Source organism: Schistocerca nitens, chromosome 10 (assembly GCF_023898315.1).
Source record: "Schistocerca nitens isolate TAMUIC-IGC-003100 chromosome 10, iqSchNite1.1, whole genome shotgun sequence".
Classification (NCBI taxonomy): Eukaryota; Metazoa; Arthropoda; class Insecta; order Orthoptera; family Acrididae; genus Schistocerca; species Schistocerca nitens.
The window spans coordinates 89659440-89680548 of NC_064623.1; the positions used below are offsets into that span (position 1 = coordinate 89659440).

The 21109-nt window shown below is 38.4% G+C and overlaps 1 protein-coding gene across 3 annotated transcripts in view; it reads right to left on the minus strand.

Moving 5' to 3' along the window:
- Positions 1 to 21109, minus strand: part of LOC126210363 (acyl-CoA:lysophosphatidylglycerol acyltransferase 1-like) — a 61454-nt gene that overhangs the window by 25739 nt on the left and 14606 nt on the right. For all 3 annotated transcript variants that reach the window (XM_049939577.1, XM_049939578.1, XM_049939579.1), the window contains exons 4-5: positions 10159 to 10373; positions 9524 to 9660 (exon numbers count right to left, since the gene is read on the minus strand). In XM_049939577.1, the coding sequence (XP_049795534.1) occupies positions 9524 to 9660; positions 10159 to 10373 (352 nt within the window). The remainder of the gene's footprint in view (positions 1 to 9523; positions 9661 to 10158; positions 10374 to 21109) is intronic.

The following is a 21109-nucleotide window of genomic DNA, read 5'->3' on the forward strand; positions in this document are numbered from 1 at the left end:
TGTTTTAATTTTCTTGTTTATTTAGAATTGTTTAATTGAAAAATTTTAAAAAGGTCAATATTGCTAAGGACTTATTTCTTGAATTTTATTATTATTATAGTAATTCAACTGCTGTCTCATTCACCATTTTGAATGCTTTCATTTTTCTCATGGCAAATTAACTTCAATTTTCCTACATGTTTTTCAAATGGGACCTGTTGTTAAAAAAAATGTTGTTGTCCAAGGATAAGTGATGTTAGTTAACACTAGAAGTACTAGACTTCACTATACCTCTTGAAGTATCATGTGGGTCATCTTTGACCTGAAGTAGGAAACCACCTTTTTATTGATATCTGAGTTAACAATACATATCTGAGTTAACAATGCGTCCAGGAAGATTCTAAACTGTAACCGAAGGATAATTTGATCTCTAAAATGAATACTGAACTGTCATAAATAAATTTTCAGGAGTAAACTTTTTATTTTAAATTTAACAGAATAAATTGCACGAACTTTTGTTAAACATCATTAAAACAAGTAAATAAAACAATGTTACACATTTTTTCTTTATAAAAAGATCACCACAGCAGCAAAACATACTGTTTATTGAGAGTTCTAAAACTACTTTTACAGACAAATGAGGTAAGTGCCGAGTATTTATAAAAGATTCTAAAATTAAGCATGTGACTTAAATGCTCTGAGTGTTTTCTTGCTTGTTGCACTCAAAAAACAAAAACATCAGAACTAACAATTTCACCTTAGAATTCTAAATATTTGGAAATATTTACGGACAATGGAGTGGACAGAACTGTCGAAGCTTATGTTTGATACGAGGGCACTGGTGCAGAGAACTCGACAAACCTTCATGAGTAAAAAATGACCCGTGTGGTACTCCTAGTGTTAAAGGCGCCTGGTCCTCCCACATCAGTTCCTTCCAGATCATTTCCTTCAGCATCTTTGTGACCATTCATGCCATCCTTCTCTGTATGCATTCATTACCACTGTTTGTCCTATTTGATACAGTACCCACACACCTGAGCAATATTCTAGAACAGGTTGAACGAGTGATTTGTAAGCACTCTCCTTTGTAAACTGATCCCACTTCACAGTATTCTACCAATATACTGAATTTTAGCACCTGCTTTACCCACAACTGAGCCTGTGTGATCCTTCCATTTCATACCCCTACAAAGTGTTACACCAAGTGTTTGTACGAGTTGGCCGATTCCAACAGTGACTTGTTGATATTATAATCATAGAATACTACATTTTTTAATTTTGCGAAGTGCAAAATTTTACATTTCTGAACATTTAAAGCAAGGTGCCAATCTCTGCACCACTTTCAAAGCTTATCAAGTTCTGACTGAATATTTATGAAACTTCTTTCAGACAGTACTTCATTATAGATAACTGCATTATCTCCAAAAAGCCTGATGTTAGGATTAATACTGTCTGCAAGGTCATTACTATACAACATGAACAGCAAAGGTCATAACACTATTCCCTGGGGCACACCCAAAGTTATTTCTACATTTGACGATGACTATGCATCAAAGATAACATGCTGTATCCTCCCTACCAAAAAGTCCTCAACCCAGCCACAAATTTCAATTGATAGCCCGTATGATTGTATTTTTGGCAATAAATGTAGATGTGGTACTGAGTCAAATGCTTTTCAGAAATCAAGAGATACTGCATTACCTGACTGGCTGGTTTCAAAGCTTTCAGCATGTCACGTAAGGACAGTGCATGTTGGCTTTTTGACACAGCCACTTTTTATGATGCAGTCTTAACTAGTGTCAGCTCACAATGGCTACCTTCAGATGCTACAGGGACAGCATTTGTTGAACAAACATTGCAAAAGCATGAATGTTTGTTCACCAAATGCAACTAATGATATCCAGTGATGACCACTTGTGCCTAAATCAATAATAAAAATGTCATAAAAAGTGACTATGCAAAAAATAAGAAAGCTATAAATGAAGGCAATGCTCATTGTGTTTTTCAGTTCTAGTGGTATCATCCACCACAAGTTTGTACTTAGGTGACATAACGACAGCATTGCCTTTTATGTGGAAGCACTCAAAAGGCAGAAACAGCGTCGTACACATGACGCCACACATTGCCAGTCCAAGGAAGCTTCATCAAGACAATGTGTACAGCCACACTGCCTCCTCACCTCCTCAGTGAGAGACTGTCTGGTCACAAATGATGTGGCACTGCTGCTCTGGTGGCCCCTCTAAAGTCCTGACCTCATTCCAGCAGATTCGACCTCACTCTGCCCCCCCCCCCCTCCCCATTGACATCATCTAAAGAGCACATTTTTTGGGGTCACTGACAGCAAGAAAGCTGCTGTTACGCGTGCTCTCAAGGACATTCCAACACAAGCCTTCCCGAATACCTACAAATCTCAGAAAACTCGCAGGCAGAAAATATTGTATCATGAGGGCCCCATTCTGAAGAATTTTAATGTGGCGTACCATTCTCAAAAATAAAATAGTTTTTATAGACTAAGTGATATTACTCCCCAGACAAACCTTATTATTCATACTATAACTAATAATTATGTCAGATGTACAGACAATTATGAGCTTGTGCACATACAATGTAGCAATCAAGAAAACATACTTTATCAACCACTTTAAAAGTGAAACTTCAGCATCTCACTTCTCCTACCCTAAACCCTTTTTACAACTTTCCCAAGTTTCCTTCCACTGACTTCTTATTCCTCTTACACTTTGATCTAGCTTCTTTTCTACTGCTGTAAGCATTGCCATCTTATTTTTCCTTGACAACAACAAAACAGCAACAACACAAATCACTACCACCAATCAACTCAGTTTGTTGGCAAGATGATGAAGTTAGAGGTACTCAGGTTGAAATTACATTTACTAACTTACAGAAGACATTTGGTACATATACACACATTCACCTGTGTAACAAACTGCAAGCTTGATGACTGGATTCCAATTTCACAGTAAGCTGAACTCTGTGCATCTTAATCTTCTGATGTGGAAATAGCTTTGACATTTGTCATCTTCAGCAGAAGACTTGGCTTGATGCAGCTCTCTACACCATTTCATCCCATGCAAATCTCTTCATCTCTGCATAATTACTGCAACCTGTACACACTTAAATCTGTCTACTATAGACAAGCCTTGGTCTCCCTCTGCAGTTTTCAGGCCCCCACTCCCCCTATTACTAAACCAAAATCCTACACACACGCCTCAAAGAGGAGTTCTGCTGCCCACCTACCTAAAGAATATCCTTGTGCATCCCTATTCCAATCCTACTCCCAATTATATATACACGAACCGCTCAAACGTATCGCTTCAAGGTCACTCCCCAAGTGCTATACAGTTGGCAATATAACTAACAATTGAGGAACGTGAGGTGCTGTGTCTTCTGAACAAATAACAACAACACAACAAAAGGAGGTTCCGGCGTCAAGGCTCCCATGTTGCTGGCTTCTGTGTAAACATTGGATGTTAGTGCGTGGCTGCCTGCTTTTGTGTTGTGTTACCACCTCGATTACAGTTTCTGTTTATGAAACAATGTCACCAAAACGACGATGTTCACCAAGTGACAATCCATTGCATCGTAGAGTGCCATTAAATAGTCAGGCTTATTGCTACAGAGGATGTGCGAGTTTTACAAGGAAGAAAAAGTATTTGTTTCCATTCATGAGCATGCATCGATTTCTGCCGATAAAGTTTTAGAGTGTACCTCGAAAACTTTACGACACAGTCAAAGAACGGTTGTAAGGAAAGTGTGCTACTTCAAGGCCTACCAGATACTGAAGTAAATAGTGTGGAACAAAGCCCCTGTGTGAAATACAGGGTGTTTTTAGGTACTCCTGGAAAGAAAAAAAGCAGCCTCATCCAGATACAAATATTGATTCTTTCCAATCTGACGCAATTTGTCGGCACATATACAGATACTATAGAAGAAAAGAATACCCCACAACAGCGAAGTTGCTAATTTCTTTAAAAGAAAGTGAACTTTGCCCCGGGGAGGGGGAATGTCATTTAAGATGGTATTAAAACGTATAGGCCTCTGTTTTAAAAAGTTAGATGGAAGAAAACAGTTACTTGAAAAAGCTCGCGTCATTTCAGCTCATAGAATTTTCTTACACAAAATTGTAGGAAAGGATAAATACTCAGTCATATGGTTAGACGAAACCTGGAGAACCAGTTGATAAATGCTGGACAAATGATACTCCGAATAGCAGTGGTCATCAGCCAACAGCAAGAGTATCCTGATTAATTGTGACCCATGCAGGATCTTCAAACGTCAATGTGCCTGAAGGACTTTTAGTTTTTCGATTGAGAAAAACCGGTGACTATCAGAGGATATGGAGATATGGACCACTCACAGTTTCTACAGTGGTTTAAAAAGTTGTTGCTTCAGTTTAGTGTTCCTACAGTGTTTGCGAAGGACAATGCACCGTACCATTCTTTGATTTTAAAACAAAGCTCCCACTACTAGTGACTGTAAAGAAACTTTGGCGCATTGTTTGCACGTGAGACACATGGCTGCTAACATGAGCATGAAAAAACTGTTGTTACATTCGTTCGTAAAACAAAATAAGCCTGTGATGCTTAAATACGTTGTAGATGAAATTGCAAGTGAACAGTGTCACATGGTAATTAGCCTACCGCCTCATCACTGCCATTTTAACCCAAGTGAATTGGTTTGGAATGATATCAAGATATACCGTATTTACTCGAATCTAAGCCGCACCTGAAAAATGAGACTCGAAATAAAGGAAAAAAAAAAAATTCACGAATGTAAGCCGCACCTGAAATTTGAGACTTGAAATTCAAGGGGAGAGAAAAGTTTTAGGCTGCACCTCCAAATCGAAACAAAGTTGGTCCATTGTAATATGAGACACAACACAATTTAAGTCGAATGAATGACGATACAGCTACAGTAGTTTGGTTCGAGTCGTAAGCTTAGCAGTTAAGCTTTACCAGGTAGTGCTATGCGTCAGGCACTCCGTCCGAATTGATACGGGTACCCTTCCTTTTTCACGTGCTTCGTCTGGTTTGAATCGATTGTTTATTTTGCTTTGATCAGATAAGTGCTGTTTTCTTTGTTATAGGTGTTTACGCCACTCTAAGCTGAAAATGCATTACTGTACTGTGTCATGCATTGTTTGTCACATTCTGATAGTGCGTGTTTACGGCCTGTGCCGCTCGCGGCATGGCTTGCTTTTGTGCGTGCTACCGCCGCTTAAAAAAAAAAAGGAATCGTCTCATTAGCGAAACAATGGCAAGAGACTGCTATTTGTTGTTACTTACACTGCTGCTTTCTTTGATAATGATCAACAAGAACCAAATAATAGACTGTGTATAATAGAACATATTCTGAACGAGAGTTGGGCGAAAATGTTTCTCCGTTTGAAAATCTTTGCGGCCGCTTCTTTAGTACATCAAATTCTGCACAGAAATTAGAGTCATCTTAGATTTAAAAATTTAGTCAGTTGCCTTGCTTCATTTCTGACTGTATCACTATTAGGCACAAGAATAATACGAATATAAACATGACACGATACGTATATTCTTTCGCGTTTGCTGTTGTCTCTCTCTAGTTTCGTAGTTTATTAGGCAGACAGGATTTAAATGAGATAGCAGCAAACACGAAAGAATACATGGCAAAATGTTTATATTCTTATTATTCTTATGGTGAAGAGAATGCTGCATGTGATTGACATTTCATCAGGTTCCTATTAGCAACCATCACTTCTCACAGGTAGGAAAAAATTCAGAACGTAGAGTTGGCCATATTGACAAACATTCCAAACAGTTTTGCCAGTCGGATTTTCATAGTACATTGAAGTTCTGGTACATTCGAAGATGAACAATACGGAATTTGTATTTACTTCGTTGGATAATGTATGAAAATGTAGTGGTCGAAACTCGGGGCGGAGAAAAAAAGCTCGTCTTCCACCTTTTTTTTTTTAATTTATTTACTGACGTAGAGGTTTTGGCACCAGTATTTATCATTGTGCCTTCAAAGCATGCCTGTGTAGCACTACATATATTCGACGGCAGAAGTTAGTTGTGGCGGCACCTATCAACATTTTTCAGAACTTCCGCTTGCTTTGCACTCGATTCTAGGCCGCAGGCGGTTTTTTGGATTACAAAAACCAGAAAAAAAGTGCGGCTTAGATTCGAGTAAATACGGTACATTAGAAGTAACTACAAGAATTTTACAATAACAGAAGTGGAAAGACTGCTATGTGAAGGTCTTACTACTGTAGACACTACCTCATGGAGCAAGAAAGTAGACCACACCGCTAAACTCCTAAGAGAAGCTAAGACTATAGATGGAATAATAAACAAAAACCAACAATTAAAGATTTCTCTTGATGATGATGAAGACAATGATTTTGGCACCGATTCCAATGATAGTGAAGGAGAACTGGATGGCTTGTGCCACTGACATTGGAAACTGGTGAGTGTAAATGTTAACAGAATTTATTCTTTCTCTCTGCAACTGAGTAGGCTTTGCATGTTTTGCTTTATTTCTTTCAACGAGTACGGATAGCGTGTTCTTTGGTACGCTTACGTTTACATTATTATATGATGTTTTATATGCAGCTATTACAGTAACAATTTGGAATGACAATTCATAGATACTGTCATTAACTTTGGGTGTTTATATTTCCCGGCTTCGTCTCCATCGTTGTTCTCTCCATTCTTAGAAAAACATACTTTGTTGTGCTTACATATAAACGTTGGTTGTAGCTTACATTTTCAAAATGTACTTCGGAGCTGTGGCTGTGTGCAGTGGCAGCTATTGCAACCTCACAATCGCAGTATAGCCAACGATACGCAAGCTGCCAAGTGAAAGGTATACATCCCACCGATCATTCCCTTGCGGTTAACCTAAGTGCAAGATCTGCCCACAGGCCCACCCATCACCACCAACTGCAGTCCACTCCAGGCATTTACCATCTAATTAAAAAGGTATAGCCACATGTGAAAGCAGCCATGTTATGTATCAGCTACGCTGCAATTACTATGCAGCGTTCTATGTGGGCTTGACAAGTAACCAACTGTCTGCTTGCACAAATCTCCACTGCCGAAGTAAGGCAAATGGCAAAGTTGACCATCTGGTTGGTGAACATGTTGTGCACCACAACTCTAATGGCTTCAACAGCTGCTTCACTATGTGAGTTATTTGGATACTCCCTTCCCACACTAATTTCTCTGAACTACACATGTGAGTATTTTCTTGCCAGCATTCTCTGTGGTCTTGCAGTTCCCCCGTCCTAAATCTCTACTACCCTGTTCCCTCTGCCTCACCTTACCTTTCTCCTTCTCTCATGTCCACATAACACCTCCACCATCCGGATCATGCACCGTCTTCTCCTCGTACTCTTTCCCTCCTATCTCCCTACCACCTTTTCAACCACTCTCCCTTCTCCCTATCTTCCCTTTCTCCCTCTTCTCCTCCTCCTTTCTCTCCCCCTCTTCCTACATATCTTTTTGCTTTACCCTCCGTACTCCTTTCGCCCATCGTGTGGTCGTCGTATGTCCGGGGCCTGCCTCTTTGCCACTACTCCCTCCTTGCATTCCCCCCCCCCCCCCCCCTTCACACTTCCATCGCCTCATGCAACTGTTTGCAACAACTTTATGGTAGTGTGCGCGAACGTGTGTGCTTTTGCTAAAGAAAGAGCTAGTAATCTAAAGCTAGTGTGAATGTTGTTTTCCGATATTTGTTTCTGTGCTCCACACATTCACCTGCTATAAATGAGTGGTTGCTTTTCCCTGATTTTACATATTGTTGAAATTCCTAAATTAATTATTCCTTAAAGCCTTGGGATGTGCCCATCAACAAACCCCTTCTCTTACTCCAGTTACACCATAAATTTATTTCTCCCTGATTCAATTCAGTACCAGCTCATTTGTTATGCTCACTACCTATCTAATCTTCAGTATTCTTCTGTAGCACCACATTTCAAAAGCTTTTGTTCCCTTCCTGTCAGAACAGTTTATCATCCACATGTTACCTCCACACAAAGATACACACCAGAGCAATACCTTCAGGAAGGTTTCCCTTCACTTGAATTTCTATTCAATGGTAACAATTCTCTTGTTTTCAGAAACAACTTTCCTGCTATTGTTACTCTTGAGACTATATCCTCTTTTGCATCAAATCAGCCTCTGGACTGAATACCACAGGACAACCACATTGATACCATGTTTTTTATCTGTATGAGGGTGGATCAAAAATAAACCAGCAATTTTTAAAAAAAAATATTTAAGATTAAAAAAATCACACATGCAAACTTATTTTCCTATATAGTCTCCTGAACAGGAAACGTGTTTTTCCCTGTAGATACACAATTTCTTGATCCCATTTTTGTAAAATGAACGTGGCTGTGACACCAGCCAGCTGTGCACGAATACTTTGACAGGAGTGTTGTCGCCATATCATGTGTCCTCTGACTGCTTCCTTTAGAGCCCAAATACATTAAAATTACAGGATGACAAGTTCAGACTGTACGAAGCATGTTCTAGCATGCTCCACAATAAGTACAAGATATCTGCTCCCGGGATGTTCTTGTTTCTGTTTAGTTCAAAAGAGTAACAGTCTGCTATAATCTGAGTTAACTGTATAACCATTCATTTATCCACAAATAGCTTACCAGTCTGTTCTTCCATAATTTTTTTAATTAGCACAACAAATCCAGCTTGCACTCTTTGACAGTGTTCTACCCCATTATATATTATAGTGTAATTTCGTGTATCACAAGTTCCATTCGTTTTCTTCTTGGACTCTCTAATGACTGCTGTATCATCTCTTCTCCTATTATTTTTTGTAATTCCCTTCTTTTATGGATACATTTCTGACTTTCATGTTATTAAGTTTATCTGTCCCACTGTACTGAAGTCCTCGTCCTTTTTCTTTCTGACATGCATGTTTTTGTCTGCCTATTCTTTTATGTAGCTTGCCAATAATATTTTTGAATTCACCTTGGCGCATTACAATGGTATAATAGGATAGTGCAACTCCAATTTTATGGCCTTCCAACCTGGCTGATTCTCTTGTAAGGGTTTATTCCCCTCAGGAAGTAGCCTCTTCTACACCGCTTCACCACTTAGAGCAGCCCAACCCACTATTTTGTGGGGAACACTTCAAACAGCTCCTCTGCCAAGGCCTACCCAGCTCAGGTGACCCTGCTCACAGCTAAACCACAGCCGGCACAGCCCTCAGCCTCACAGAAGCTCGCATTTCTCACATCCAGCATAGAAAGTGCTTTCATTAAGGATGTGTCCTCTGGCAAGACCCTGAGATTTATTTGTACTCTATAAAACCTGTGATGACGAAGAAGCAGTCTCGTACTTCCACGTTAAATGTCGTTAACTACACAATACGCTGTATTTATTCTATTTCACTAATACCACCACCACCACCACCAGCAGCAGCACAAATTATATTTGGAACAGGGTTAATATAGGTTTCTGATTCTCATGGCACAATAAGACTTTTAAAATAGATCTTTGTATTTACCATTATTTTTGTCACTAACCTCTGGCTCGTTTCTCTGCGTTTCCGCAGGAAGCCTCCTTCTGGGAAGAGAACCATCCACTTGCGGCCACGTGGAATGTACGACTCATACAAATGCCGCCTCAGCCCCTCCAGTGACTCCAACCGCTTCTCCTTTCCCTAAAGAGAAATTTCTGTTAAGTTAACAGATTACTTGATGTGCTCTATACACACAGTTTTGGGATTAACTTCATTACCAATACAAGATAAAAAATCCTTAAGAGTGCAACACAGAAAATAACCTTGTTAAATGGTCTTTCATATATGGCATCAAACATGCACTCTTGCCTAAGTAAACAAATTCCAAAAACATGATTTATCCAAAATAAATGAATTGAAATTAACAGTAATTTCACTGCTTCTTTTTGAGCCTGCTGGTTTCAGGGAAAATTTCACAAGCATTTTTACCTGTAGTGCATATGTAATCTTCATAAAATTATGTACTGGAGGTTATTAATGTGTTTCATCACTATTTTCTACCACAAATGCCAAGAGTTTCATTACCAGCCTTATAAAGAAATCTCTCTCTCTCTCTCTCTCTCTCTCTCTCTCTCTCTCTCTCTCTCATATCTCAGTTTTCTGCAATAAAAGCCATGCAATATCTCTTCCTCCACTTACAGAAACAATAAAGAAATCCTGGTGAATGATGGAGACTATACCAAAATTGGTATATTTGAAGATACGATCCATTATCCACATGAGGTTTGGCAGGACATTTGGTTTAGCATTAAAAGTTGCCATAAGCAAAGGCACATCAGCAGTCGACTGGTGATTTGCTATCACCAACGTCCGTTCCTCGAGGCACGTCTGGATATCGTCACCTTGCTCCACAACTGGAAAATAAAAGTAAATACTGCATAAGCATAACAAAAAAGCTTTACTGATTAAAACATAGATTTTTCTTCATTTCCTGGAATATGTCATTTAATGTCTTTCTAGTGACCATTCCATTTTTACAACTGTTTTGTGAGAGAGGGCTCTATAAATACACAATCTGATTTACTTTAAATGATTTTGACCCATCAGATGCTGCCTAGAGATTGATTGCACACTGCTGAAAAATTATTCCTATTTGAAAGAAACGGACAACTGCATGTAGCATTCGTCCTCTGAGTGTTCTATAGACACAATTATTTATGTACAGTGTGTTTCAGAATTCATGTTACACACTTCAAGAGGTTGTAGAGGGGACTTAATAGATCAAGTTTTGGATAGGAATCCATGTTTGGAAAGGTCATCCAACTACACTAAAGAATGTCAACGTTACAGCCACCGGCACCTGTAAATACATGTATATAGAGGATAATTCCATGATTATGTTTCAAACTTTGAAGGGTGATAGAGAAGGTATCAATTTGAAGTAAGGGTACCTATACCAGAAACAAACAAGTTTAAAGTTCTAAGCGAAAACCATTCTGATATCTCTGACAGTGGAGTACATGTACTGGTACTGTTGTTGCTAAGATTGTAGGGAAGGCTGATGGTAGTATGGTCCAAAACAAGAAAAAAATATCTAGTAAACATGGGCTCTAAAATGCATAAGTTAAAGAGCTATGAGCTGTTCAGTAGAGGAGATGTATTTTACAGTAGTGAAGATGAATAGTGCTCATAGCTCCACAGGTACGCATTTTAGAGCCCATGTTTACCAGACTTTTGTCTTTGTTTTGGTCCATACTACTGCCTCTGACAGTTGAGTACTCTACAATCCTAGCAACAAAAATACCAATACATATGTGTGTTCCACTGTCAGAGGTATCAGAACGGTTTTCGCTTATAACTTTCAACTCTGTTTCCAGTACAGGGACCCTTACCTCAAATTGAAACACTTATCCTTCTCCATGATCCCAAAAGGTTTGTAATATCAAGGTATCACCCTGTATATACATACATTTACAGGCACCAGCACCTATAACTATTTACACTCTGTGGTATTGTTGGAGGAAGCTTCCAGACATGTGTTCCTACGTAAGACTTGATCTACAAAGTCCCCTCTACAATCTCCAGAGGTGTGTAACATGAATTTTGAAATATCCTGTAGATAACAGTTATACTTTGTATGGCTCAATGGCTTGGTGCGCGTATCAAAATATGTGGTATATATGGCCATATCTTTTGATAATATCAACTTAGAATCGTATATCTTTTACAGTGGAAAGGGACTATAGATCTTATTATGTGATATAAATTTCAGCTTGATACCTCTAACTGTTCCTGTGAAAAAGGGGTCTTAACAGACAGACAGACATACGGATGGAAGGCAGGCAGACAGGCAACAAATGGAAAAGAATGTGATATAATTACGAATTAAAATTTTTTGGATTTTTTTCCTTTACTTGTACTGTGAGACCTTGGTTCTTGTGAAATTTCATCATTCTAGATCAGCAGGAAGTACCATATAGGTTTTGACGAGTTGATTTGTGAGAATCAAATGTACAACGAAGTGATCTCTTAAGGATTCCATTTCTACCAATAAATGAGGTACAGAACTCTAAAAATGTCAAGTTTATAAAGTTTTTTGCAGGCTTCGTAACTGCATTATAAATAAATAAATGTATCTGCAGTTGCAATATTATGAGAAGGAAAGTTGCCACTCAGCATATAGCGGAGATGCTGAGTCGCAGATAGGCACAACAAAAAGATATTCACACTTAAAACTTTTAGCCAACGGCCTTTGTCAACAATAGACTCACAAATGCGAGCGGGCGCGCGCGCACGCACACATGCGCGCACGCACGCACGCACACACACACACACACACACACACACACACACACACACACACAACTGCAGTCTCAGGCAACTGTAACCACACTACATAAATTCTGGATTAACAGTGTGTGTGTGTGTGTGTGTGTGTGTGTGTGTGAGAGAGAGAGAGAGAGAGAGAGAGAGAGAGAGAGAGAGAGATGTGTGTCTATTGTTAACAAAAACCATTGGCTGACAGCACTAAGTGTGAAAACCTTTTTGTTGTGCCTATCTGTGACTCAGCATCTCTGCTATATTGTGAATGGCAACTTTCCTTCTCATAATATTGTTACATTCCATCCTGGATTTTCCACTGTTTGATTGTATCTGCAGTTGATTTTAATCAAATGAGCAAAGCAACACAAGGGATTACTTTTAATTATGATAGTTTATTCATTAAAAGACAACTCTGTTGTTAGTAGCTATCTCAGCAACGCTAACTGACAGCCAAATTCGCAACAGCTGACTCAAAATGTCCCTCACAATTCTTGAATAACTAATAAAACTGTGAATTAACTTCCCCTCAAAAACTCTCACGTCCCTCTATGACCTCACATATGGAATAATTCTAAGTCACAATTTGAATTTTAATCGCAAAATAACATAAGACCCAACATTTGCAATATGCGCCTGGCCACGCGCCACTCAGAAATCACCTCGAACACAAACTTATGTAAATTACAACATTTTGGTCTTAAAAGGACCAGCAATTCAAAGTGTACATTAGTCTTTTGAATGTACCTCTTCTATATTATGGTCATACCACTTCCATATTATGCCCATACCACATCTGTTATATGGATCTGTATTATCAGTGGAATTATCCTTTAACAAACAGGTGAAATGCCCACTATGGTTTGAGAAGGAATGTTAATGTTCAAGACACAGTCACCACTAAGAAACTGTACACAACTATGACAGAAACCCGAATAAATAATAAACACAAACTTCATAATATGTGTCCTCAAGGCAGAGCACACACACCCAGTTCTTTACAATCTCATCCCCCAAGTCTTGACACCCAAGTCCGGCTTACTATGTTTTCCCCCACTATTCCTATTACTTTGCTTCCCACTATGCTGCTCCATTCTAGCGACACACATTACATTATAAATTAACATTAAATCTTTTGAATCAGTCAGCCAACATTAACGTAAGGAGTTTCATAAAAACTGAGCTCAAATGTGGATCATCTATAAAAAGTTCAAAAACTGCTTTTATTCCTGGAGTGTAAGTGAAATCAGAGCTGTGACTATCGTGGAACTTGAACTAACAACTGTAAACAACAGATATGCATTTGACTAGTCAGCTGTGAGTAAGGACTGTTAAATAGTGTTTCGTCACAAATCAAAGTGGCGCAAAATCTCTAAATCAAGTGTTCAACACAGTCTACAGAATGTTTCGAAGAAGAGAAAAGTGTTTGCAAAGTCTGTCCTGCACACCTCAACTCCCAAGCAAAAAACAAGTGAACACATGCTGCAACTTGCTTGAAATGCAAAACATAGACAATTCTTTTATGAAAAAATTCAACAATAGTGACTTGGCTCGGTCATATCAATACGGACCTACCACAAAATGACAAGGTGAAGAAATTCACATGAAGGTCAAAACATTGATGACGTAAGTAACATTCAAGCAAACGTGAGATGTGAGTCAAACAACATCCAAAAGAATGACTTTTCTGACAGTTTCACATGGTCATATGAACGTCCTGTGCATTGTACTCAAACGGAAATACTATGTAGAACACCTGAAGCACTAAAACCACCATCTTAATGTTCCCCTAATTTTTATTAATCCAATCTCTGAACTTTCTGAATTGACAGGGTATATCTAAATGAACTGCTTCTCATGAAACATTACGTTAATGTGAATATTCATCTGGGAAAAACAGCACATTTTCAATATTAAGTAAGGATGAGGAAATTTAGAATTAAGGTGATAAGTTTTGCATGCTGTGGTGGGTGCATTCAATGTTTGTAAGTTTGCTATTGAGTAAATACTATCAGGGATTCTGATAATGAACGGAACCCCTAGATACAGGTGTATGCCTTACTGAATCAGCTTTCCTGTGGCTTGCTACGGTCAGATGCCACAACCTGCTCAAGCCTTTAAGCACCTTCTTGACTGCTTGAAACTGCACACCAGAGAACATTCAGTACAACAGCAGTCCTTTCCATCTTCCATACAGGAATTACTTTTGTCACATTTACACACAAACATCCTGTCTTGTTGTATTTCAAAAGGAAACTGGCATCAAAATTTTATAAGTTGGGCTATGAGCTTGTGGCTTAACTTGTGCACTGTCTCAAAAGGGTTGAAACGACAACAAAATGAATCATTCGCAAGAAGAGTCACCTTCATCATTATCGCCAGACTCTTTTGAAAACATTGCCACTTTCATTTCTTTACAGATCTAATGATTCCACTCTCACTTTAAATGTCATCAAAACCACAAAAACTCACATTTGCAGTCATCCAGATCTTCATTATCGTTATGAACATCTGCATAGTCATTGTCAATAACCTCTGAATGTGCTTCAGATTCATTCATTTCCTTCTGATTTCTAGGCTGGCTACTCAGACTTACAACCGCCCCCTCTCCCCGAGAATTCCAGGTAAGGGGAGGAAGATTATGTCATGTGAAGCTCCTGGAGGGAGAGGGGGGAGGGGGATGGTTAGCACTTCACAGTAACAACTTTTCTTTCCTCTCAGCTGTAGTTTAATCACAGTTTTTAAACATTACAAATTTATATAGTATTATTTTCAAATAATCAACACACTTTGAAATATTAATATTTTAAAACTTATGTTTTATAAAGGTCAATAAAATTAAATTCCAATGTTAGGTCCAAAGTACAAAATTTCATAGATTCTACAAAATTTCCGAAATTCCCCGAGATTTTCCTGATTTTTTCCTTGTAAAATGTAATAATCTGAGAATTCCATGTTTATCAGGAGAATCACCACCCTGGTTTTCTTAACAGGGCCATCTCTAAAAGCAGGAATATCAAAATATGATCAAATTGCTAAATAAACAAAAAAATACATTGAAGGCAATCAAATTTCTAAAAAACGACTACAGTATTCACGTAAAAACCTAAATATACAAAATAGTTAAAATATATCACAGCAAATGGCATCTACAGACAGTGTGCACGAAACACTAGTTACCTCGAGATCTGTCCATAATGGATGATACATGGATCCCAAGTAAACTCAGGACCTGTTGACAAAGTGTTAAGTTTGTTCTCTAAAGTGCTCTGTATTCAGCATTCCTGTCAAATTTTGAACATACTGAAATCCACATCCAAGAGTTCCCCCAACTTCCATTTGCATTGTTTGGTTTGGCTGGCAAAAAAAAAAAAAAAAACCTCGGCACATCATTCTTCATAGTGAAATCACTCTTGGAAATTTTCAGTTCCATTCGAAACCAGACTCAGGGATTCATACTGTAACCATTCACCCAATTATTGTGACCATCTTTTCAGCAGCCTGTTAAAATACCTTTTAGATCTTTTTTCTTACTGGCTACGACCCTTAATTTTATTTTTTTTTTTTTTTAAAGACACTTCTTTTGGATCCATTCTCTGCCAGTGTTCATTCCACTACTTCTGTTTTCTCGCGCATGTGCATTTTTTTGATTAATTTGGGGAACAAAAGGGACTCAAGTCTCGTTTGGAGGACAAGGATATGACATCTGTGTTTACTTGCCTTGAAGAGTTGTATACACCTCACCTACAGATAGCTGCTACCTGAATCGCATTCAACAAACAGCAAACTATTTATTTCTGTAGTTCAGTTAAGGTTCAACATGTCCCATTTATGAGTGGATTACGAGGAACAAAGCCAGGTAGAACATTCTCACTCTCTCCGATACAATTCTTTGGGTAAGTAAATACTATTTTTTTTTCTTTTTGTAGTTTACTTCAAACAACAGTTACAAAATAAATACAAAAATTCTTTTACAGCCTATTTATTCCAGATTATTCATACATTAATTCATGTGGTGCTAAATTCTAAGGTGTGGTTAGTTTACCAGAAACATAATGATTTTAATGACAAACTTGATACATATTTAAAATTCTATAGTATCAAATGCTCAGAAAGTTTTGACCCCATTACAAATATTTTGCTGTAACACTAGTGCTTGCTGATTCAAAATATTCAGTTTTTCCATCATAGAAATTTGTGTGGTTTTATTTAACAAGCAATTATTTGCAATTTATTTAAACATTTCATTATTTATATAAAATAAATGAACAATGCTCGAATGACACCCCAATAAAGTAGGATCTGTATACAAGGTGGTCCACTGATCGTGACCACGCCAAATAACTCACAAAATAAGCGTCAAACAAAAAAAGTACAAAGAATGAAACTCGGCTAGCTTGAAGGGGGAAACCAGATGGCACTATGGTTGGCCCGCTAGATGGCGCTGCCATAGGTCAAACGGATATCAACTGCGTTTTTTTCTTAAATAGGGACCCTCATTTTTTATTACATATTCATGTAGTACATAAAGAAATATGAATGTTTTAGTTGGACCACTTTTTTGCTTTGTGATAGATGGCGCTGTAATAGTCATGAACATACGGCTCACAATTTTAGACGAACTGTTGGTAACAGGTAGGTTTTTTAAATTAAAATACAGAACATTTTATTTCGGTTGTTCCATTGTGATACATGTACCTTTGTGAACTTATCATTTCTGAGAACGCATGCTGTTACAGCGTGATTACCTGTAAATACCACATTAATGCAATAAATGCTCAAAATGATGTCTGTCAACCTCAGTGCATTTGGCAAGACATGTAACAACATTCCTCTCAACAGCGAGTAGTTCACCTTCCGTAACGTTGGCACATGCATTGACAAGGCGCTGACGCATGTTGTCGGGCGTTATCGGTGGATCACAACAACAAATATACTGTTAAATATGTTATCTGCAGCTGAGTTAGCATAAACCATATAAACTCTAACCCATTTAAATAATTTTTGAAGTAATTCAAAAATTATTTTCAGTTTAGGCTATATATAGAAAAAGACACAAGCTGGATTGTGAGTAGTTGTACAGTACTGTTCATAGCAGCACGTAATGCTCCATATGTGGGTCTCTGCAGAAATATACTTAAAGGTAGGAGAAACAGAAAGTAGTGAGAAAGAGTAAAACAAGGTACTTTCTTTGCAAGTCATTCTCACTTCCACATTTTGAGCTCACTGCTGCTACATGCAACATAGGAAGCTATGGAAAAAAGTAATGCTATGGTGCCACCGCCATTTTCAATTATTTGACACACTGTTGTTAACTTGACTACCAGCACAGCTAGACTGCTGTGCAATCAAATTCCCCATATTGTTCATCGCTAAAACATAATGTGGAATATAGTGTAGACAGTACATCCTACATCGTTTCTTAAGTCCGAGTTGTTAGCTAAGCATGTACTACATTACACTCTCTAAGAAGATTCTTGGCAAGTTGGCCAAAGGGACTATTTGACTCAACAGAAATAAAATGAAGTCTACCAATGTTGACCGATTTCTGACTGCTGCTATCGTGAACTGACAGAAGACAATTTTCAGTGCATGTATATCTACAGGAGCAGAAATGCTTTGTGTAATTGATTGTGGAACCATGTTGATATGTTGGAGCCATTACACACAGAGTTGTTTGTTGTCTAAAGTTGGTAGCAATTGGAAAGGAATCAGTACTAAATATCAGCGTTCAATTGCAATCGACGCAGCTATTCCCACCAGTTACCTATCAAGCGTCTTCTTACAGTGTGAATATACCACTATTACCAACAAATGACACACTAAGCAATAAAATAAAGCTTCCTTTGCTGAAGATATTGCTTCAGGCTCACTTACAGCCTTTCAAAAATGATTAACGATGATAAGAAGTATATTTCACAGTCAGGTCACGAGTAAACAATGAGATCTATTGCAACACCCCTCCCAGCTCTCACTGTATAAATGGCTACACAAAGCATAAAAAGTGGCTAATTACATTTAGTCGCAAAAATAGAGCAAAACAATTGACAGCAAGTTGTAAACTATGATTTTTTTCTGCAACCTCATGAAAATTAAAACTTTTGAGCAGTATCAACAATATTGCAAATGCTATGGACTATACATTATACAAAATGTGTGTATTAATGTTTCAGAATATACGTACTACCTTACAGGCTGCTGATGATTTTGCACAAAAGCCCTGTTGTGACTGAAACATGTACAACTTACAGTATAACACAAAAATGTTTTTCAGAAACCAGTACAATGATGTCCCATCTAAAACTGAAGAGATTCTACATGATGGGCCTACACCCAACAACGGTGGGTGCGAGAAATTGACAGAAAAATGCTTGGGGGCTCTGATTCAGCACTGTTCTGCAGATGTTCGCATCGACCTCATATTTAAGTCGACACATGAGTGCTCCTGGTCACGTGTTTCCAAGTTACTGCTATGTTAGTGACATCCTTGTGAACAGTGACCATGAGAGCCATGGAAATGGAGGCACCCCAGCGCATCACAACGAGACTGCCAGCCAGAAGAAAAAAGTGAATGAACATTCAAAACATTTTCATGCAAACATCAGTCCTGTTTCCAAAGTGACATCACCTCTTACTAAGTTTTCTCTTCTTCCACAGGATGGCCACAGCATTTACGAAAAGACTACATAACATCAGTATGGCCTTATTGTAAAGTTGTTTTTGTAATGCAATTTAGCGTCAAGATGAGTTATTACCTCGAAAAATGTCGCTAAATAAATCAGTAATACAATAGTTGACAAAGTTTGTGACTGGTAGCAGTAATTAAAGAAAAAAAAAAAAAAACCTTTACATATGATATGATGAGTATGATAAGTGAAAAAAATTGAGATGGGACATTACACACTTTTCTCTCAATTTACTGAATAGTTACAAAATCAATAATTCTTAAGTAATAATTTGATAAAATACTGTATTGTAAGCAAAATGTATTGGTGGTATTTGTATTCATTCGCACCCAAAAACACATATCAGATTCGTTTCCATTGGGAATTGGGGTACTCAGCGACTGCGCAACAAAGTAGGTGCTATTTATAGTGACTAGTCGGGTTGGGTTGGGTTGTTTGGGGAAGGAGACCAGACAGCGAGGTCATCGGTCTCATTGGATTAGGGAAGGATGGGGAAGGAAGTCGGCCGTGCCCTTTCATAGGAACCATCCCGGCATTTGCCTGGAGCAATTTAGGGAAATCACGGAAAACCTAAATCAGGATAGCCGGACGCGGGATTGAACCGTCGTCCTCCCGAATGCGGGTCCAGACGACTAGTCCTATAGCAGTTTGGTTCTATTGCAGACCTAGACTTCAGCTACCTTATAGCTGTCAGTGCGTTAAGAATATTTAACACAGACCAATTATGCAGAGCCTAAATCAATATTTCACCGCAAAAATGTAATTATATTGCTTTGTACCAGTGCAGAGACTATTACAACGAGTAGCAGAGGCCTATGTGACTATGAAGTGCAAGCGACTTATGACCTGGCAACACTGAACTAACAGCCACCAGCCAGCATGACTGACCAGGGCTACTGTAACCATCACTGCTTAGCCATCAAGATTCTCAAAAAAGTATGGATTAATGGTGCCAAATGAAACCATGCAACACCACGCAGCCACACGTTCACGCTGCCGACATTGATCACCTCCACTGTGTAGTGTTCAGCACCTGAAATTCTATTTATTAACATCACCGTCTAGATGAAAATGGGCCTCACCCAACATCACTATGTTGTTTCACATCTTCTAAATGTTCTAAGCACAATGCAAAGCCTCATTGGCCAACTTTATTTTGTTTATTGAGCTTCTGTAAAGCCTGAACTTTTTATGGATGGAACTGCAGGTTATCACATATAATGATCTGACACTATCAGGGCCCAAGGTACATCTGACAACAGATGGGTGAGGACTTCAGATGAGTACTTTATGCATAACCTCCACTCACTCCACAATATGTCCTTTGTCACTCTGGGCTTTCCTTCTTTGCACAAGATGCAGTAGTCCTGAATTGTTGCACCCACCGTACTGTCCTCCAATGATTTTGGAATTTATCATGTTGTTTTAACTCAAAATGGTGAGGAACAAGTTGTTGAGCAGTGATGGGGACACGTATTATCTTGAAATATGCCTCTATGGTGAATGCTCAATGCTCTGAACTCTACAAGGGCATATTTACAAATGACCATCCTTCTTCAATGCAGTAAACGAATTATTCTTTCACGCAGACAAAACAGTGACACCATAATACGTGATTGAAACCCTACTGTCCATTCTATCAGACCCCATATGAAGATTTCTGTGGACACCAATGTCTAATTGACTATTCAATTACTTAACAAAATGTGATTGAGGAACTCAGCAATGAGTAAACCTTCTAATGACTGGAAATGTCAATTAACAAATATTTAATCATAATTTTTAATAACAGTAACATATATTTATTGTAATCAATCATCAAAATTCACTTATTCTTCTTGTCTGGTCCATTTTATGTGCAGCATTCTCTGCCAGCACCAAAGCTTGAAGGCATCAGTGCTCTGCCTTTCTCTGGCCTTGAGGGTCCATGTCTCACAACCGTAAAAGAAGGCTAGCCGAATCTTTTTACTGTACGTTGTCACTTTGTTCTGATAGATCTTGGCGAGTTGCTTGGTAGCTATTTGCCCTAGTGTGATCCACTTTTTCCTCTCATCTTCATAACTTCCTGTGTCGCAAATGGCTGACTCGGGATACGGGACAGAATGCACAATATTCAGTTCCTTTAATCTACCTGTGATTTAGAC